Raw genomic sequence first — 21,934 nt, 5'->3', positions numbered from 1 at the left:
CGGAATGAAGCGGACGAGGGTGAGTGGGCGGGACAAATACCAGCCGCGAGCCGGAAGGAGGTGGGGCTTCGGGAGACTGAGCCCCGCAACGCTCGCGAGGCTTCCCTCCTTCTGGCGGGAGGAAGCGAGACTGAAGGAGAAAGCCGGGTGGGAGGGCGCTTGGAGAAGGTCCCGCGCAGGCGCGGTGAGGCCTGTCTGACCGACCTTCAGCCGGGCCGGTACCACCATGTTCTCCCGGGCGGGCGTCGCTGTGCTCTCGGGCTGGGCAGTGCAGCCGCAATGGTATGGCCGCTTGCGAAGGGACGGGAGGGTTACGAGGAATGGAGGAGCTCGGTCAGGGGAAGGAGGAAGCGAGTGGAGGCGAGTGGGACGGGACAGGGGTCGCAGGGCCTGCAAGGACCCCTGTCCCGAGGAGGCCCCGGGAAGCCCGGGCTGCCGGAAGCCCCTCCGATCCGGGAAGGGTGCACGAAGGAAGTGCGGTGACAGCAAGGGCTCGCCACGTCTCCTGAGGCGGGGTGGGGTGGAGTGAGGGCCACGAGGAGCGGTCATCTGGGACCTCGGGGTTGAGACTTTAGTCCGGATTGGTTTCAGGGCGGTCTTGGATTCACTCAGCTAATACATACTTACGGAGGCCCTGCTGCGTGTCGGGCACAGGCGAAGACCGAGGAGTCTGTCCCGGGCCCACGGAGGGGGAGGGGAAGACCGAAGGCAAGGTCTAGGGGAAGGTTAAGCTGTGCTTTCTGCCCTTGACGCCTTTTGAAACCCTCTAGTGTTGGGCAGGGTTTGCATGGGCCGTTCAGAGCCGTTCGGTTCAGCCGGGGCGTGTATTAAGCGCTTAGCCCGCAGCGCAGGCTCATGGCTGGGCACTGCTGTATAAAATACGTGCCTTCGTGGGCTTGTGGTAGTTCGGGTGCAAGAGGGACCCTAAAAATCCGTCTGATGGCGATCGGAAGGTAGAGACACCTAGCACTGTCTTGAAACCATTATGTTAAAGCAGTAACCCTGCAAGGTCATGAAATGGTCCCAAGGTCCTGAGGAGGAGATTAGATGGCTGTCAGACGCCGTCTGTGAACGGCCGTGCAAGTTTAAGGATTTTAATCATGGGTTTCCGGAAAAAAACCCTGCGTATTAGAAGGCCAAGCAATGGGCAGATAAACGTTCATTTGTGGGTGGTACCATACAATAGGATGAAATGTCTTGAAGCGAGACAGAGTCTGGAAGAATTTCAGACACGGTGCTAAGGAGATTATTGGCTAAAAGCTGAGTCGCAATTCTTCGGTTTCACAGTAAGGAAGAATTCTAACGAGCTGGAGCGCAAAAGTAGCTTTTGCGTCCTAATTTTCTTGCGCAGGGACTGTAGAGCCTTAATGGAAATAGGTTCGTTTTTCATTAAGCCAAGAATTCTTAACAATAGCGAAAAAAATTAGGGTAATGTAATGAAATCGCATGTGAATACCTACAGAAAACTGTCGATGGATTTGCTTTCAAAGTCGATTTTTTTTTAAATTTTGAAAATGAGTATTTATGGCAATTAAATCACCTTAGTTGGATTCTCAGTCATGTAGGTTGTCCCATTTGTTAATAACTCAGCACGCATTTGTTGGGTGCCTGCCCTGCACCAAGTTGGAACTGTGGAAAGTACTAAAAAGTCTTGGTAAACAAATACATATGGTCTTAGCTTTATGGGACAGTTTCTGGCGTGCAGTGGTGCTCAGGAAACATAGCTCTCCTTCCCCTGTTGCTGTGCAGAAATGTCATCTGTCAGTATTTTTACCTGAGGTAGTAACCAGTGGAAAGAGTTTCTGAAACTGGAACAAAATATTTTACATAAAATTGTAGCAGTTTTTTTAAAAAAAACCTTGTGAGGCAATTTTAAGATCTTAAAATAAAAGATGGTTTTAAATAAGAGTAGTCTGACATAACCGCTAGGCTCTTAAATTGGAACCTACCTTGACAGATAGAGGTTGTAGTCCTGACCTTAACCTTACCTTTAGAATGTTGGTTTAACCCGGTAGGTTATGAATATTCATCAAACATTGAGGGAAAGCATTTTCACGTTATTCTGTTATTCCGGGTCCCCTGTTGCTTCCCACTCATAATTGCCTTTTAAATTCAGAAATGAAAACCAGCTTAATGTTTCACACTCCACAGAATTAATTTGGAAGTTGAGAAAAAATAGCTTTGCTTTTACAGAACCATAAAGGGGCACTTTCTCTGTTCTGTTTTGGTTATTGGAAGTTTTAAAAATGCAACTTGTTATTTTTACAGGTTTTGTTTCAGGGATGTTAGCTTACTGACATTAGCTAAATATTAGGCCCTATTAATATCTTAGTGAAGGGGCGCCTGGGTGGCTCAGTGGGTTAAAGCCTCTGCCTTCAGCTCAGCTCATGATCCCGGGGTCCTGGGATGGATCCCCGCGTCGGACTCTCCGCTCAGCAGGGAACCTGCTTCCTCCTCTCTCTCTGCCTGCCTCTATGCCTACTCTCTCTATCAAATAAATAAATAAAATCTTTAATAAATAAATAAATAAATAAAATCTTAGTGAAATTATATTAATTGTTTAGGGTATCAGTAAAATACCCTGAATTTCGGGAACTTGTTTTTAAGTAGCATTTAAGAAAATGGAAATAAGGAAGACAAGTGTGATATTTTTGTCTTCAAATCAGGGGAATATACATTTCTATTTCGTGTTCCCCATTCTCTAAAGTGGAAGTGTTTTATGGTAGCAAACCAATAGCCATAAACTGAATTATATACGTTGAAAAGGAAGGGAGATGGCACTTCAGGAGATAGAAGGCTGATTGCATTCCGAAATTGAGGTGGCAGATGTTTACTTGTAAACGTAAAAAAATATGAGCCATCTGGGTATGTAGTGTGGGAGATCCACCCACTCGGGAGCCAACTACCAGGATTTGAATCTCCACTGCCACTCACCTGGCTGGCTATGTGACCCTAGACAGGTTAGTGTCTCTGCCACCACTTCTTCATCTGTTAAATGGAGGTAATAATAGTGCACAGTTCATTGGGTTACACGAAGGTTAAATGAGTCTGTGTTTGTACAGAACAGAGGTGGTAGGGGAAATGCTGGTGTGCATCCAGAGACAGGAACTGAAAACTGTAAACAACATTATGCAGTTCCTACATAAAATGTAAGAAGGTTTATTGTACTTGCCAAATGAGAGTGTATCATGGGTGGTCATGGGGGAAGAAGTGCCAGGGAGTTATTTTTTGGTGGACAGGCAGGTGACGGACTTTCATACAATCATTTATTATTGGAATTAGACCTACTTCATCATTTTCCCTAAGAATTAGTTAGCTGATGCTGCTGCTTCCTTAATTTTTATATTTATAAAGCATTATATACCTTAACAGTCTTGCAAACTCTGTACTTTCTTTGAGGATTCCTTCCCCCAGCAACCTTGATGGCTCCCTTCTCTACTACTTCTCTTAGTTTTGCTAACATTGCTGTATGATCATAGTAAATAATGGTAATCCACAGAGGTGCCTGGGTGGCTCAGATGGTGAAGCATCTGCCTTTGGTCCAGGTCAGGATCCTAGGGTCATGGGATCTAGCCCCACGTCTGCTCTCTGTTCGGTGGGGAGCCTGCTTCTCCCTCTGCACCCCCCGAACCCCCGCTCATGCTCTCTTGCTCTCTCTCACACACAAAAATGAATAAATAAAATCTTTTTTTTAAAAATGGTAATCTACAACTCTGACTTTTCTGTCCACTATATCTGATATGTTTCAGGTTTCTCCAGTAATCTCCCAAGGATTTCTCAGGACTTGATGCAGTTTTCCAAAACAAATAGCTGATTCAAAACTTTGTATTTTCTTTTGCAAAAATTACATATTCAGTAGAGCAAGCTGCCCCTAGAGAGAGTTGGGGTCAGCTTATGGTTATTCTGTTGTATGTACTCAAGTTGTACTTAAAAAACAGAATAACATCGATGTCTTTAGAACTGAATGAAAGCTAAACATGAGAGCACTTCAAAGTAGGAAATTAGGGCTTGTGCCAGCATAAAGAATCACAAAAGATCTACCTCTTCATACCTCTCACTTGGGATATCTGTGGAAACCAAAACATTCTGTGTTCATCCAAATGTGGCATGCAATTAGATTTATTCCCTGATATTCTCTGACTAGAAACTTAAGTCCATTAAATTGGAGTATCCTAAATCCATAATGTCCAAATGTCGCTCCTCATTCTGTACATTTAGGTTGGTCGGAGTGCAGAAGTTGATATGCCAAAAAAAAAAAAAAAATCAACAAATGATGTTATTTTCCATTATGAAAAGATGTTAATGGAATGATTGGTATGTCAGGAAGTGTGCTCTGAAGTCCAGAGCTTGGAAGTATTTGACCGCATTTATCTTTTCCATTAGTGAATCCATTCTTATAGCTAAATCTAACATTTTTCTTGTAGTCTGTCCTCTTCTCTATATTTCTTTCTCTATGACTGCATAATACTAGTGGTAAGATATATAAGTCAAGAGATTATTGGGGCGCCTGGGTGGCTCGGTTGGTGAAGCATCTGCCTTTGGCTCAGATCATGATCCCAGGGTCCTGGGATCAAGCCCCACATTGGGCTTCCTGCTCATCCGGGGAGCGTGCTTCTCCTCTCTTGCCTGCCACTTGTGCTTGCTCTGTCTCTCAGATAAATGAATAAAATCTTTTAAAAATAAAAGAGAGAGATTGTTAAAAATAATGTTTATGATCTTTCAGACTTTTTATGCACATAAATACATAAATCACAAAAATGGGATCATAACCATAATTTTATAATATCCTTTTCTGAAGATATTGTAAAGAAGCTTTATTTTTTTAGTACAGTTTCAGCTTCCTAGAAAACTTGAGTACAGAGTGTTCTGTATACCCACATCCCACTCTGGACAGTTTCTCCACTTAAACCGCATTTTGCATTGGTGTGGTATATGTACCACGATTAACGAAACCGTACTGATGTGTTATTAAGGTACGTGGTTTCATTAAGGTCATTCTTTTTGTTGTATATTCTGTGGGTTTTGACAAATGCATGATGACATGTATCTAGTTTCACTGCCCTAGAACTCTCTCCCCAGAATCCAAGCAACCACTGATCTTACTCTTGTCATAGTTTTGTCTTTTCTGGAATGTCAGATAGTTGGACTCAGACAGAATATAGTCATTTCAGACTGGCTTCTTTGCTTAGCAATATGCAGTTAACATTCCTCCATATCTTCCATGGCTTGATAGCGCATTTATTTTTACTGCTGAATAACTCCATTGTATGGATGTACACGTTTGTTTTTCCATTCATTCACATATTGAAAGACATATTGGTTGCTTCCAGTTTTTGGCGATTGTGAATAAAACTGCTATAAACATTCATGTGCAGGTTTTTGTATAGACATAAGTTTTCGGCTCAATTGGGTAAATACCTAGGAGCGAGATTGCTGTATCATATGTTAAGACTGTTGAGATTTTTAAGAAACTGTCAAACCATCTTCCAAAGTAGCCATACCATTATGTATTGCCACCAGCAATTAGTGAGAGTTCCTGTTGCTCCACATCTTTACCATCATTTAGAATTGCCATTTTTAAAAAAATTTAGCCATTCTTGGGGCACCTGGATGGCTCAGTCGGTTGAGCATCTGACTATTGGTTTCAGTTCAGGTCATGATCTCAGGGTAGTGGGATCAAGCCCTGTGCCTGGATCCATGCTGGGCCTATGGCCTACTTAAGATTCTCTTTCTGCCTACCTCTCTCAAAAAAAAAAAAAAAATTAATAATAATTAGCCATTCTTACAGGTGTGAAGTGATATTTCATTGTTTTAATTTGGAATTCCCTAATGACATGATACTAAGCACCTTTTTTTAATGCTTATTTGCCATATGTTTATCTGTAGTGAGACTTGTGTTTAGATCTTTTTTTTTTTTTAAGATTTTATTTATTTATTTGACAGACGGATCATAAGTAGGCAGAGAGGCAGGCAGAGAGAGAGGGGGAAGCAGGTCCCTGCTAAGCAGAGAGCCCGATGCGGGGCTCCATCCCAGGACCCTGGGATCATGACCTGAGCCAAAGGCAGAGGCTTTAACCCACTGAGCCACCCAGACGCCCCAAGATCTTTTCATTTTTTATTTAGGTTTGTTTTCTTATTGTTGAGTTTTAAGAGTTCTTTATATGTTTTAGATAACAGTCCTATATCAGATACATGTTTTGTAAACATTTTCTCCTGGTGTGTCTTTTACAGAGCATTTGTTTTTGAAGTTAATAAAGTCCAGCTTCATCACTTTTCTCTCATGGATCATTGTTTTCATGTTTTATCTAAAAACTTAGAGCCAGACCCAAGGCACCTAGATATTCTCCTGTGACATCTTACAGAAGTATTATAGTTTTGTGTTTTACACTTAAGATCTATGATTCAAGTTAATTTTTGTGAAAGGTATAGAATTGTTTTTTTTAAGCTTTTTTTTTTTTTTAAGATTTTTATTTATTTGACAGAGATCACAAGTAGGCAGAGAGGCAGGCAGAGAGAGAGGTGGAAGCAGGCTCCCTGCTGAGCAGAGAGCCCGATGCGGGGCTTGATCCCAGGACCCTGGGATCATGACCTGAGCCGAAGGCAGAGGCTTTAGCCCACTGAGCCACCCAGGCGCCCCAAAGTATAGAATTATTATGTACGTTAATATTTTTCCATATGGATGTCTGGTGTTCAGCACCACTTGTAGAAAAGAGTATCCTTTCTCCACTTAACTATCTTTGCTCCTGTGTCAGCCGTGAGTCAGTTGACTGTATTTGTGTGGGTCTCTTTCTGGACTCTCTCTTACTTACGCTGTGTCTTTTATTCCCCTCACTTACTCATTCTGTAACTGGAAGCCTGTATCTTCCCTTCACGCATTTTGCCCATCCACCACCACCGCTCTCACCTTGGCAACCGCCAATTTGTAGGTCTCATTCTGCTTTTTGTTTGTATTTTCTTTTATTTTGTTGTTGTTATTGATCTCACTTATGAGTGAAATTTTGGACTCTGTCTTCTCTTCTCGTGATCTGCTTGCCCATTTCACCGATACAATGTTTGGATTACCGGACTTATTATACTAAGTCTTTAAATCAGGCGCTGTCAGTTCTCTGGCTTTGTTCTTCAATATTGTGTTGGCTATTTTGGGTGTTTTGCTTTCCCATATAAATGTTAAAATCGGTTTATTGATATACACAAACTAACTTGTTGAGGTTTTGTCTAAAATTGTATTGAACAAGTTGGGAAGAGTGGACATTTTAGTTAACATTGAATCTTCCTATTCATGAGTATGGAATCTCTCCATTTATTTAGATCTTTCTTTTATCAGTTTTGTAGTTTTCTTGTAGCGTATTTTGTTAGATTTATATGTCGTCTTTTTCCGTCTTTTTCTTATTTTATTGTGGTAAAGTACACATAAATTTATCGTCTTAACCATTTTTTAAAGAATTATTTATATTTATGTGTAATATGTATTTTATATATTTATAGACTTATTTATTTAAAAGATTTTATTTATTTGAGAGAAAGAAAGAGCACCAGCTGGGGAGAGGGGCAGAGAGAGAGGGAGAAGCAGAGTCCCTGCTGAGCAGGCACCACCCCCACCCCCACCACCCCCCAACCTCAGAGCTCCATCCTGGGATCATGACCTGAGCCCTGGGATCTTGACCTGAGCCAAAGGCAGACAGACGCTTAACCCACTGAGCCACCCAGGCACTCCTTGTAACCATTTTTAAGTCTACAATTCTATGCTAATTGTTTTTCTTTTCCTTTTTTTTTAAATGCTATTATTTTTCTAACTTGAAATTCCCAGTTGTTCATAACTTGTGAAAAGAAAGCAGTTGACTTTGTATATCTTGACCTTGTACCCTGCAACCTTGCTGTAATTTGTTCTAGGAGGGGTTTTTTTGCCAATACTTTGGGATTTTCTACATAGACAGTCGTGTTGTTTATAAACAAAGGCAGCTTTATTTCTTCCTTTCCAATCTGTATACCTTTTATTTCCTGTTTTGTCTTACTGCCTAAGCCAGGACTTCCGGTACAGTTTTGAATAGGAGTAAGGAAAGAGGACATCCTTGCCTTAGACCCAGTCTTAGGGGAAAACTTGTGGTTTCTCATCATTAAACCATAGGGTTTTTTGGTAGATACTCTATGTCAGGTTCAGGAAATCCTCTGTTAATAATTTGCTGAGGGTTTGTTTCTTTGTTTGTTGTTGTTTTTACTGTGAATGGGCATTAGATTTTGTAAAAAAAAATTTCTGCATCAATTGGCTGTATGATTGTTCTTCTTTAACCTATTGGTGTGATGCATTATATTATTTGATTTTTAAATGATGAACCAGTCTCGTATACCTAGAATAAATCCCACTTGGTTGTAGTGTATAATTCATTTTAATACATTGTTGGATTCAGTTTGCTAATCTTTTGTTAAGGAATTTTGCATCTATGTTCATGAGAGATAATGTCCTTTAATTTTCATTTCTTAAAATGATTTTATCTGGTTTTGATATTAGGGTAATGCTGGCCTCATAAAATTAGGAAATACTCCCTCTGCTTCTAATTCTACTTGCCTATTTTGGCACCAGCTTCCATCATCCATGAGTTACAGATCTCTTTCTCAGGTCTCAAAAATCTTACATGTTTCCCAAACCCATTGGACATTTCCACCTCATCCCATGGTCTTTGTGTCATATTCATTAAAATTTATTATCTCGACTCTTAATCTCGGGAAACAAACAGGGTTGCTGGAGGGGAGGGGCGTGGGAGGGATAGGATGCCTGGGTGATGGACAGTGGGGAGAGTATGTGCTATGGTGAGAAAAAAAATTAAAAAATAAAATTCATTATCTCTAGAGAGATCATCCCCACTCAGTTTTTCTACCTTAGTTAACAACAATGCTATCTACTCAGGTCATTAAAGTGGAAATCATTCTTACTGGTTTCCTTTCCGCTCTTGAGAACTTGCTCATAAATCTAGTCTTCCTGTTGCTTTGCCGGCGCGGTAGCTGACGTTCTCGCCTTCTCATCCGGAGGCTGCAGCAGCCCCGCGTAGTCCCCGTGTCATCCGTGTTCCAGTGTCAGTTTGTGGTTTTCGCTGCCGCCCATGGTACTTCACTGAAAAACTAAACTGGCTGTGGCTTATAAGTATTCATTGTTCCCTGCTACCTATAAAATAAAATTTAAACTTAACCCAACCTGTGTCTCCAGGTTCCAGAGTACGTCCTATTTGGGAATGTCCTCCTTAGGCCTTCTTTATTTATGCACAAATCTACAGATTCTTCCGTTCTCCCATGGAGCTTTCTGAGCCAACACGGACACTTTGTAGAGATGTAAGGGCTAACAGATCATTTCTGTTTGATAGCATGTTGTTTTCCTTAGCAGGATGGCAGTCCTCTGGTATTGATCTTTTATACATGTGGCTTTCATTAATATACACGTGTGTGTGTTTAACATATATTTAAGTCAAATCATTTTTACTTCTGTGCATTAGCGCTTTAGTCATAAAGCCTAGAAAAATATTTAATGTACATTTTGTGTAAATCTTAAGTTTTTATGAATCTTGTTTATGAGATAATAGTGAGCTTCTTGTGGTCACAGACCATGTCTGGGAGCATAGTAGCTGCTTAGTACATTTTTTTAAAGATTTTGTTTATTTATTTGAGAGAAAGAGAGAGCATGAGTGGGGAGGAGAGGGAGAAGCAGGCTCCCCCCGAGCAGGGAGCTGGACTACGGGCTGGATCCCGTGACCTGAGCGAAGGCAGACCCTTACCCAACTGAGCCACCCAGGTGCCTTGCTTAGCATGAGTTGGAGAAGTTAAAAATTGGTTTAAATAAACTACTTTCACACATGTGGTCATATTAGAATGTATATTTGATCCTGAGTGTTACTTGAAGAAGTTTCAGAGAACTAAGGAATTCCAGGTAGCTTTTTAGAGGGGGCTGACCTTGGTTTTCAGTACACTTGGATAACCCAACAAGGGGAAGGACTTTTCTGTCGTGGAAGCAGTACAGGCAAAGGCATAAAGGTGGAGCAGGAGCATGTGTGAACTTCATCGTGACTGCGACGGAAGGTGTGGGCTAGGGAAGACAAAATGAGGCCTTTGGCAATAGGGTTTGGTATCATTAAGGGATTAAATATATATGTGTGTGTGTGTATAAATATGTGTATGTCAGAGTCCTGTGTTTAATAGATTGTTTCCTTATGGGACATTCTTTAAATTTATTAATTTTGATGGTTTTTCTTATATTGTGGGGCTGTTTCCAGAAAACTAAAATATTTTTAAAACCTTTATTTTCAGGATCCAAGTTCGAAATATGGCAACTTTAAAAGATAGTAAGTACTTTATCTCAATATGTGAATGAAGAAAAACTAAATTTTGACAAATAAAAATATGCTGCTTTAGCCCATTGTATATTTGAACAAAATTGACAGAATGATTCTAGGTCATATGTGTATGACATTGAACTTGTTTTGGAAAAGACCAGTGTGAGGCAACACACAGTTGTTCTGATTCTGTTGTCTGTACCATGACAATATGAGTAGAAAAAACTGTATTTAAATGTTTTAAATGTATGATGTGCTGCCCTCTTCTGTGGCCATCCTGTCCTGTCTAAGAGGCAGCTGGGTTTGACCTTGTTAGCACCCACGTGGCCACCTTGCCTGTCTGAGCAGCAGCTGGCTTTTAACCTTTGCTCAGTACTTGTTCCGACTTCAAGCCTCAGCATCGTGCTGTCAGTCGATGGTCTAAGTGCTGATTTTTCTACCTTACAGTTTAGAAAGCTATTGCCATAAATTCACAAGTGAAATGAGAACCCTTTCATCATAACACAGTACTTCTGTTTTTCAGTTACCAGACGACTAAAGTCAATCAAAAACATCCAGAAAATCACCAAGTCTATGAAAATGGTAGCAGCAGCAAAATATGCCCGAGCTGAGAGGGAGCTGAAACCAGCTCGAGTGTATGGGATAGGATCTTTGGGTAAGTGAAGGGTGTAATTCACAAATTAGAAAGAACCGTTTAACAGAGATCACCACTAATGACTTACCTGGTGCGTGGTGACAACGGGTCCAGTCTCTGTGTTTGACGTTACTCGTTTTTCACAGCCACCCTATGAGGGTCGGAACTTCTAGAGTCCCTTCTTTACAGTTGAGAAACACTAAAATCAATTAACTTGCTCAAGGTCACATGCCTAGGTGATTTGGCATCAAAGACTGCCTGTTAACCGCTGTATGTGACCCTGTGCATGTTGAAAATACTCTGAAAATTTTCCCAGACTATTAACTATATATTCAAAAGAACTTAGAAATATAGTGCATTCAACTCAGGTGCTTGACTTCATCCTATGGTGTTGTGATATGCTGGTTGAAGACTGCGGGGTGTGAAGGTGATACCCTGCAGCAGAGGTGACTGGGTAGGCATGGACAGGACTCAGGAATACGTGAGTGGAATGTTTAAACATCATCCGTAAAGAAGGCAAATTTTGCTTATTTCCAAAGTGAAGAAAATTTATGTATTATCTCTGTATTAATACATCTATATATTAGATTTAATTGCTCATGTAAAAGTTTCTTGTGCTCTTTCGTATTTTTTAAACATCCATTTACACTGATTAAAAAAAACCAAAACTTCACGTGAGAAGATGATAGAGCAGTAGGCTGGGGTGGAAATGAGTCCTCGCTCTAAAAATGCGACATTTAGTTTCACGTGAAAGGTCAGAGGACAGTTGGTAGGTAGGCGAGGTTCCAGCCGTCCTTATCACCTCCAGCCCTTTGCTCTCACGAGTCCCATTCGCTGCACAATAAATCCTAAGCACCTTGGTGGCTTAGTAAAGTTTGGTTGATAAATTACTCTAGCCTACTTATATGGAAAAGGAAAGTTACTTCACTATTCACCTTTCTTGCTGATATGAGAAAATATAATAAATTTGTTTCCCTCCAGAGTCCAGAATCACAAAATTATCTCACAGAGAAGCAGCTGGCTTAGAGGTCTAATTAGAGTATTTGTGGTAACATTAAAAATTCAGGCCATGGCTGCCAATCAGTTCTGAAGTCCTTCAAATCCAGTACTAACTGTTAGCTATTAAGTGGCTGATCATTTTAAATATTTGAATTAGAAAATCCCTGCTCCGTAATGACAGAGGTGATAGCAGGAATTTTGTGGAGGTGGGTGACTATGGTGGCCATGAAGATACGCCTTGTGCCTGCGGGGGCCCAGCCGCTGAATTCACCCTGCGTCTGTACCCAGGCCATGCTTCCCACAGGCCATGCGTAGCCGGCCCCTGAGCAGGCAGGATGCTCGAGCAGGCATGTCCTTGGGAGATGTACAGCACCCTCAGCGGTGTTGCTGAACTTCCCCTAAACTGCACAGTGGTCCAGGGAGCTGCCATCCAAGCTCTCTTCCCTCCTTCCTGCAGGTCAGACCTGCGTCAGGATGTGATGGCCTTTCTGACTCCTTTCCTGCCTTCTCCCGTCTTCTGCCGTTTCCTCTGTTCCTCCAGTAAAATCTGTGCATATTTCATCCTATTTAATCCCCTCTTGGCCCCTGCTGCTTACAAGACGGGACCAGCCAAGTGAGGTGGTCAAAGCAATGCCCAAAATCAGAGGGGCATCTGCTGTTTTAATGCCGGCAGCTTTTGTAAGAATTGACACGCAGGTTATATGAGCAGGTCAGTAAGTACCAGCTTCTTACTTTTTTGCTTGTATCCTGAAGGTCTGCGTCCTTCACAAGGCTGATCTAGGTAAGCTGGTACTCTGTGATTCAGGCCTCCATATAGATTCTTCAGTTGTACTAGAGATTTCTTTAAGTCAACATTTGAGGTAAATTGGCCATTAATTGGCTGTTGGAGCCTTTATCATATAGAGCTTGAACCCTTCACGGTTTCAGCCTGATGGTAGATGGATCAAGTACACAGACAGCTTTGATTGTATTGTTTGATGCCACCTGAACCGAAACGCATCGGTTCGAAAACAGCCAACTCCTTCAGGTCTTTGGTAAATTAGGGATTTGGGGTGTATTTCGTATATGTTACATATATTTAAATTCTTGCCGTTTGTTTGTTTGTGTTTAAGCTCTGTATGAAAAAGCTGATATTAAGGTGCCTGAAGACAAGAAGAAGCATCTGCTTATCGGTGTGTCCTCGGATCGAGGGCTCTGTGGTGCTATTCATTCCTCGGTTGCTAAACAGATGAAAAATGAGGTGGCCACGCTCACAGCAGCTGGGAAGGAAGTCATGCTTGTTGGAATTGGTGATAAAATCAGGGGTATACTTCATAGGTAATTGAAATAGATACTGTTGATGTGGCAGTGAGTGCAAGCATGAATAAGTGGGAGTGTCTTCGATCGTTTCTCTCAGCACCGTGTCCTTTTTTGGTTACCTGTTTTTATACCCACAGAGAGGGTTTTGTTTTCATTTTTTCAGGACTATCAGAATATATAGATTTCTTCTGTTTTTTACTCGTGTTTCTCTTTCATCCAACCCATGAGTGGAGTGTGACAGGAATATCAAAAGCCAGTTGGCATTTTAAACGAACGAGGACTCTCAAGCCAGCACAGCCTGGAAATGTCAGAAGTCAGCAGCATTTAATTGAGATGGGAAGGAGAGAAATACAGCACAAGAGAGGCCTGATCATTAGTCCTTAGTTCTTGCAGCCACTAAATAATCATGATAGTGGATGGAACAACTCCATCCAGTGACCACATCCCTGTCATCCCCCCCACCCCAGCCCCGCCAAAAAACTTGATTCACAGTGATACCTTTCCTCGTTCCCTATGTTATTTAGGCAGAAGTATTCCTTTAAACTACTCTGTGTAATCTCCTGATTCTCTTATAGGACTCACTCGGACCAGTTTCTGGTGTCCTTCAAAGAAGTGGGAAGAAAACCTCCTACTTTTGGAGATGCATCCGTCATTGCCCTTGAACTGCTAAATTCTGGATATGAATTTGATGAAGGGTCTATCATCTTTAATCGATTCAGGCAAGAAAAACTTAGAAATCAAAGCTTTTTCATGCTTGTGTTCATACTTTAAAATAAGTAAATACTTTAGAGTTTAAAATATTATTTTGAGATTGATATTTACTTGTATAATTTCTAGGTCTGTCATCTCCTACAAGACAGAAGAAAAGCCCATCTTTTCCCTTGAAACCGTAGCAAGTGCTGGTAAGTAGTTTTTGCAGGAAAGGTATTTTTCTGTGTAGAAAGCAGAGATTTAGACATTTGGGAAAATAGTGTTTGTCCGGATGGCCTTTTCAGCAGCAGCAGAATAGTCGGGCTCTATCACCATCTGTCAGTGGCGTCCGTGATCTCTTAATCCATTCATTAATGACTCCTACTGCATTCCTTCATTAATAGAATATAAATAAATACATGATTCCACATGCTTTCTGTTCTGAAAGATTGAAGAGCCTGGCTAGAATTGGCTTTGCTGTCTCTGGGAACTCTGCCGAAGCACAGCGTGACTAGCAGCTCCGGAATCGTGACCTGAACTGATTTATGTTGACCCACTCAGTTCTCTTGTCGTACTGTGGAGTAACGTCATCATTGCTCAGTGAAGCATCCTAGAAATAATATTCTGGAACCGATTTTATTTTCCTGAGGCATTTCCCCCTTCTATACATAGTATTTCATGTATTAAGATGTACACTTTTTTAAACATTTTCATGTCTCTGAGGTTGGGGTGTTCCTGCCAGTCAGTGGCATGCCATTTTTAATTGATTGACTCTTGTTACTTTATTAATGGTTCCAAAATCAGGGTTATCATCCATAGCATTTTAAGTTTGATGAAATACAATACTACTTCAGCACTTCACCCTAATGAATGAAGGTTGAGTTGTGCCACTAAATTTCTGCAGCATAATCAACAAGATGTATGTTGACATCTGATTCCTGCCCCGACGGTTCCGTATCCCATTTCCCTCTCATTTTCCTGATGGACACCTGCAGATTTCTCCAATTATCAGATGGCTGACTTGGGATTTTTGTATTCCACTAAACGAGTTTCCATTTTTTCATTCATTCTTTTATTTTGAAAAAAAAATTATTGAGTATTTGCTTACGTTGTGCCAGATGTACACTATCCAGAGGACTTCCGGAGCATGAAATGTGGAGAAGTTATTTTAATTGTTGGCTTCTTAGTTTTCATTAGGTTAAGCATTTGTAGTAGAACATCAGATGCTTTGCTTACACATTATATTCTGAAAATCTGCTATAATCTATAGTGTGGAAATAGATGAAACTTTGAGAACTGAGTATTTCGTTGACTTCTGCTCTAATTATTAAGGGTTTTTATAGTAGTAAACTGTTTTGATTCAATCCCTCTTTACTGTATAACTTCAAAGAAACCTGTGCCTTGTTTGAACAGAGAGCATGAGCATCTATGATGATGTTGATGCTGACGTGCTGCAGAATTACCAAGAATACAATTTGGCCAACATCATCTACTATTCGCTAAAGGAATCCACCACGAGTGAGCAAAGTGCCAGGATGACGGCTATGGACAACGCCAGCAAGAACGCTTGTAAGCCACAGCGGGTCTCCTCTGAGAGCACTGTCCTGCTGAGCGTAGCGTGAGGACCTTTGTAGCCAAACGTTACCGTCCCTAAGTACACCAGGAAGCAAGGGAACAAGGATCTGGTTCCAGGCTCTGCCACTGATTCAGTGACATCTCTGACCAATGACCATGTCCTTCCTTGAATTTTTCATCTCAAAAGATAGAAAAATAATCATCTCTGCCTTAAAGGAAGTATATGTCACTTGGTAGCAGTGAAGTCGCAAGTATTTTTGAAGAGGTGTCTGTGGAAGAGGTAGAAATACCTTTGTGAAATTTTTGAGAGGGCAGGTTTGGTACCCAAAGAGACAAAAATTCTTATTTTTAAATTAAGCAGCATGCATGCATCTGTTAAGGAACAAGTGATTCTTTCATAGTGTTAGATTGCGTTGTCTAATCCCTTTGTTTTGTTTGTAGCTGAGATGATTGACAAACTGACTTTGACGTTCAATCGCACCCGCCAGGCTGTCATCACGAAAGAGTTGATTGAAATCATCTCTGGTGCAGCAGCTCTGTAAGTAACGGCAGATTGACGGCCTTCCCACACTTTGCCTCCTCTCTCCGTGTCTGCTGGCTGAATGTGAGCGTGTTTCGGTTTCAGTTTCGTTTTGCTTAAGGTGAAACGATCCATTGCCTAACGTTGTAATCTAATTAAGGATATAAAGATTTGGTGAAAATGAGATCTCTGGTTTCTTCTGCTTGTCACACACCAAAACTTTTGGGCTTAGTTTCTTCTTTTTAGAAATCAGCATATTGCTATTCTAGAGCATTAGGAAAGCTTTAGAGTAGCATTAGGAGTATGAATGTAAATGATTAGGAACAAGGAATAAGGCATTAGGAATAAGGATGTAAATAATTCACTATCATTTATAAAATCTGTCTTTGGAACTTAAAACATTATAAAGCAAGCCTTCCCCCTGTAGGACTGGTTTTGGGTTTGGTTTCATGTAAATCTCGGGTTTTTTGGTAAATCTTGGTCAAAATTGGTTCTTTCCTTAACTAAATTTTCTATATTAGTATTATACAATAATGTACCATTTTCCTCAAGAAAATATCTTGATTGTCTAGATATGTTAAGGTTTGTGAAGCCTGGGTTGAGAAAATGGGGATTCTGTTTTTAAAATGACTAAATTGAACCCCCATCATGTGCCAAGTCAGTGCGTGGAAGTGTCAAAGGATGTGATCAAGGCTTTGGTGTTGTAACGGGGTAACAAAAACATGCAGGTGATCTTGATGAGAGGTAAATATATAGTAAGTTATCTTTGACTCTTCTTTCTCACCTCCTCCTAATTGATCACTAAGTTTTGTAAATTTTACCTTCTAAATATTCCTTGATATTACATGATGTCACGTAATGCAGATCCTTGTCATTTCTCTCCTGAATTAACAAGGATATCAAGTGCCCCTAATATGTCAGACCCTGTGCTTGACACTGAGGATGTAGTGGGGACAATATTTGCCCTCAGAGAGCTCACAGCTCTCACAGGGAAAAAAGAGACACCTTAGAAATTGCAGGAGAAAAGGGGTCAGTGTACTGTGGCTCAGAGCCAAGAGCAGTTTTGACATTTTGAAGGAGTTATTTTGTTTAAAAAAAGAGACAGTATGTGATTCACAAAGCCTACAGTATTTACCGTCTGACCTTGCAACAGACTGTTAGAGAAAGAGTAGAATCCATTCCCTTACCTGATCATCCTGCAAAACACCTTAGCTTGAGATACGGAATCCTGTGTTTTCTGGCCACTAGACTCTCTAGTCTAGTCTTGCCACCGCCATTGAACTTCAGCCACATGGATGTACTCCCAGTTCTACAAACGTGCACTTTTGCCTGAAATGCCCTTCTCTTTCTTTCCACCCTGGATTCTTCCTCTGATAGACTCCCACTTCTCTTTGCTGAACTGAGAGAAGCCTTTCTTTCAGAAAGCCCTCCTTCACCATTCGGGTGGGGCGTCGTTTCCTGTCCTGTGCTTCCCCTTCTCAGCATTTACACTATTTTATTAGGAATTGCCTTTTTATTTGCCTTTCCTCCTGTGGCTTGGGAGTGACCGGGTCTTACTTTTGTAGCCCTACCACCTGGCACATACCTTCTCTGTAAATATTTGTTGAGTGAATGAGTGATGTGCCCTAAGGAATGGAAATTCAGAAGAGGGAGAAAGAACATTTCATTGGGTGTGTGAAAATATGGATCCATGTTTAAGAAGTAGGGATAGATAGGTTTGTCACTAAGGTGAAATTTAAATTGGTCCTTAAGTATACTCTGTCCAGGATAGCAACTGGGCAGAATGCCAAAGAGACACATAAAACTGATGGAGACCATTGTGTAAGTTGTCAGTCAGATCCATCAGCTTTGCTAGCCAAGGCGTCCTTGTCTTATTTTGCTTTCCAAGCATGACTTTGTTAAAACTAACCCATCTCTCAGTCTAGTCACTAATGTTGTGTTAGCGTCAGAGAGTACAGCGCAATGATGAATGGCCCTGCCGCTTACTAGCGTGATAAACTTGGCTGAGATACTCTCTCTGTGACTCAGTTTTGTCCTCTATAACGTGGGGGCTCAGGCGAGGATTACATAAGCATATTATTCATTCTCTTCCTTGGTGTGTATCGTATTGCCAGTGCTAAGCTGTTTTCTTGGTAGTGAGTGTGAGGAGGCCTGGTGGGGAGAGCTGCCTTCTGAAGGTTTCCAAAAAACCAAGGATCTGGTTTGGCTCTTGAAAAGGGAATGCTGGGAATAAAATGCGAGGATACAGCATCTGCAGTATTGAGGACTCTAGAAACTTGGGAAACCTGGCTAAAGAGGAGCAAAACCAAGGGAAATGAGGAGAGGGAGATTGGGACATAAAAACTGAGAATGTGAAATTGACTATTAAATTTTGGCTTTCTAGAAAAGTAGACTAAATCCGTTCTTAAGGGTTGGCTGTGCAGTCCAAGCTTGGCGTGTTTATATGAACGGATGGCATGCTCTGTAACCTATCAGTTATCCAGGTTAAAACTGTACTATTTAATACAAACACATTTGGCTCCTTGGTAATACACTGTGTGCTATTCATAGGCGAAGTAGTGGCTTCAATTATACTTGCGTAGTGTTGCCTTCTTGCATCAACGTGGTTTTATTGTTCTAAACCAGACCAAAATTAGTAACTTTTTGTAACAGTCATTGAATCTGTTTTAAAGGAATATTTTGGTCATGAATTTACATGGTATGTTCAAGATGCCGAGTACGGAAATGGATGTTTTTAGTTGGAAATGATGCCTGATTAACTAGCATGGAATGCTTCTTGACTGGCTTGTTTTGTCTTTTCTCCTAACATAATAACCAGGGATTAATGAAAACCAAGTTTCATCCTCAGACAAGAGGTAAAGTGGCAGTGTTTCACTCTCTCTCCCCAAACCCCTCCAAAAAGAAATCCAGCTAGATATGATTGACGCTGATTAAGCAACCCTGAAACAGATTCTCTGAGATGTAGATTTTGGCCCATTTATAGTAGCTGCCAGCTTGTGGTAGCATATGGGTAATGCCAGGGGGCTTTTTTTTTTTTAGTCAAATAAACTTTATGAATAGAAATTTAGCATTATTTTGAAATATTAAATACAGATCAGTGAAGAGTGGTGGTTCTCAGACTTGATGGTCTCAGGACCCCTTCGTGTCTGACATAACAGAAAAGAGCTAGATTTTCCTGTTTCTGCATTCATTCTGTCCTGATAGTACACGTCATGTAGCCTCTGGAAAATGCCATACACTCTTCAGAATGAGTAAAACAGGCATATAAGAAAAATAGTTTTGCCTTCATGGACCCTGTGGAAAGGCCAAAATTTGAGAACAGCTAGTTTATAGTAACATTTTATTATGTAAAGTCAGTTCTTTAAACCCCACTTAAATAGGTGTTATCTCTTGACATCGCTGTTTTTCCCTCCAAAACTGACTTTTTTTTGTTCTGTACTTTGTTTTACAGGTAAAGAAGAAAAATTCAGCCAGCTGATTTTATTTTTAGCTTACTGCTGTCCTTGTCAGAAGAAATTGTTGGTCCATTGTTTAACCAATAAAGACAGCAAGATGTTTGTAAATTATCTTACAATAAACAACTTACCATAAGAAAGACACTGTCTTCTCTTGTTACATAGAAACAGTAACTAGTTGTTTTCACAATGAGATGTTAAAAGTATCTAAAAATACTGACATGCTACTGCTAAAATTTTTTGGTAAGAAGATAATTTAAGAGCCTCTGCTGATTTTACCGTTCCAGACTACCCTTCAAAAGTCCAGAGTATTTGGGGTGGGGAGGAAGGAAGAGGCAACAGGCCACAGGCTAACCCAGGCTTTCATTCTTATGCTCTTTCGAAAAGAACATCCAACCAAATGAAGTATCAGTGCTGTAGGAGTCATTTGCTCTTTCTCATCTATAAAGTTTAAACACCAGGGCACCTGGGTGGTTCAGTCCGCTAAGCCTCTGCCTTTGGCTCAGGTCATGATCTCAGGGTCCTGGGACCGAGCTCCGAGTTGGGCTTCCTGCTCAGTGGGAGTCTCCTCTCCCTCTCTGTGATCTCCCTCTCACTCGCTCTCAAATAAATAAATCTTCAGTAAATAAATAAAATTTAAATATCTTTTCCAACTTTAACTATTTTCTCCAAGTTTTCCACTGAGAAACCTTTCAGTATATTAATTCATTCCATACTCACATTTAGATAACCATGAAGATTGGATGCTTAGCCTGATTATGCACAAGTTAGCCATGCCAAAATGTCAGGGTTTTCCTATTCGTTTAAAATAGGGAAATAAGTTTTGTTTGTTTAAAGGTTTTTATTTTATTTATTTATTTGACAGAGTGAGAGAGGGAACACAAGCAGGGGGAGTGGGAGAGGGAGAAGCAGGCTTCCTGCTGAGCAGAGAGCCCAATGCAGGGCTTGATCCCGGGACCCTGAGATCATGATCTGAGCTGAAGGCAGATGCTTAATGACTGAGCCACCCAGGATCCCCTAGTTTGCTTTTTTAAATTACAAACGTAATATATAAATTATAAAAGTAGTACATAAATTACAAAAAGACTATGGAACTATAAAAAAATAATAAAAATATATGCCCATTCTCAATTTGTATGCTGCTCTTGACTTCTAAAAACCATTAAATAAATTCATCTATTTAGAAAGATGTCTTCAAATGCTTTATTACTTTGCCAACTACTTCTACAAAAATGAGCTGAACAGTGAGTAATATGAAAACTGATGAGCAACCACAAGCCTGTGAGGAACAGTACTGCCTTCCTGTGAGAGGGCTGCCGGGGGAGAAGCTGAGCGGCCCCCAGGGTCCTTTTCTAGCTTCCCTGAGCCTTTGCAAGAATCACTGGGTGGGTTGGTGAATGACGCTGAGGCATCAGGTGGACACGTACATGTGTTCAAACTACCAGATCACCTTCAGGAATGTTAGCAAGGGATGGGGCTGGGGGCGTTTTTTTATCTTGCCTCTAAACACGCTCGTCCACCTCCAGTTTCAAGGACAGCAGAATGCTTCTCTGAGGGTGAACTGCATGTTCTAGACAACACAGCAGGGAGAAAAACAGAAATGTAAGCACATTGCTGAGTAGAAGTCCATGAGGCCCAGCATAACAGACTCACAGGTTCGGAAGGGGGAACAACAGTTGTGGGGCCTTGTGGCGCCAGCCCTCCATTTGTCTCAAGTGTGGACATTGTGCTCCATCAGTGGTCTTAGGTCAGGTGTGTCACTCTCCTGGGTTTGATCTCATTTCCTGTGTCACTTCCCTCGCTCATATTTTGGTGAAGAAAATCTTCCAGGTCAATAGGTAAACCTTTTAAGACCTTGCAGATCTTAAAATATCTATTCTATGATTTTTTTGTGGCACCTCTGGGATGGAGACCCTCATCAACCCTTACAGGCAGTGGGATCTGGAGCAAGTGACTGATTCCATTGTCTTAACATCCGTAAAGTGGAGATGAAGATAGTAGTTAGTGCGTCGGGTTGTTAGGAAAATCAAATGAGCTAATGCTTGCCAAATACTTAGAATCTGATACAGGGTGTGCTGAATAGAAGGTGGTGTCCCCAGTGCGCTGGGGGCCCCCTCCGCCTGGGCTGTAACCTGCTGGGCACGGGTTCTTTAATCCCAGTCCCCAGCACTGCCGCGTTCCACTGGGACCAGATGATAAGGACCAGGGCTCCTAGAGGGAGTCAGAGCTCTGCTTTCAAGATGATCAGTCCCCCAGTACTGGGTCCTCCTAGTGTGTCAGCAGATGGTGTGACCCTCAGACAGCAGCTACCCTTTGTCCCCGCCGCTGCAGCTCTTGCAGGGGGCTCTTGTCTCCCTGCCACCACGAGTTCAGCTCAAATCCATTCTCTCAAAACACCTTCATTGAGAGGAAATACATGCGGTAAAATTCACTGTTTCATTAAAGT

At 41.3% G+C, this 21,934-nt stretch overlaps 1 protein-coding gene across 3 annotated transcripts; it reads left to right on the top strand.

Moving 5' to 3' along the window:
* Window positions 1–62: 62 nt before the first annotated feature.
* Window positions 63–20,672, top strand: ATP5F1C (ATP synthase F1 subunit gamma). 3 transcript variants are annotated; one of them, XM_080812559.1, is made up of 11 exons: window positions 63–282; window positions 10,291–10,325; window positions 10,840–10,971; window positions 13,062–13,266; window positions 13,824–13,967; window positions 14,086–14,150; window positions 15,352–15,507; window positions 15,955–16,051; window positions 18,852–18,888; window positions 19,485–19,950; window positions 20,500–20,672. In XM_080812559.1, the coding sequence occupies exons 1-9, from the start codon at window positions 227–229 to the stop codon at window positions 18,856–18,858; spliced, it is 897 nt and encodes a 298-aa protein (XP_080668685.1). In that variant the 5' UTR covers window positions 63–226; the 3' UTR covers window positions 18,859–18,888; window positions 19,485–19,950; window positions 20,500–20,672. The 3 variants fall into 3 exon arrangements, with proteins under 3 accessions (XP_080668685.1, XP_080668686.1, XP_080668687.1); XM_080812560.1 differs by lacking the exon at window positions 18,852–18,888 and having other exon boundaries at window positions 108–282; XM_080812561.1 differs by lacking the exons at window positions 18,852–18,888; window positions 19,485–19,950; window positions 20,500–20,672 and having other exon boundaries at window positions 141–282; window positions 15,955–16,130.
* Window positions 20,673–21,934: the final 1,262 nt, after the last annotated feature.

This window comes from Martes martes, assembly GCF_963455335.1.
Source record: "Martes martes genome assembly, chromosome: 8".
NCBI lineage: Eukaryota > Metazoa > Chordata > Mammalia > Carnivora > Mustelidae > Martes > Martes martes.
Note: the sequence above shows the minus strand (reverse complement) of the source record. Positions and strands in the feature narration are given on the sequence as shown.

Excerpts from the sequence above, each read along its gene's own strand:
- ATP5F1C (XM_080812559.1), top strand. The coding sequence starts at position 227 with ATGTTCTCCCGGGCGGGCGTCGCTGTGCTCTCGGGCTGGGCAGTGCAG. Across the intron at positions 283-10,290 it reads TGGGCAGTGCAGCCGCAATG|GATCCAAGTTCGAAATATGG; the intron begins GTATGGCCGCTT and ends CTTTATTTTCAG. Across the intron at positions 14,151-15,351 it reads TGAAACCGTAGCAAGTGCTG|AGAGCATGAGCATCTATGAT; the intron begins GTAAGTAGTTTT and ends TTGTTTGAACAG.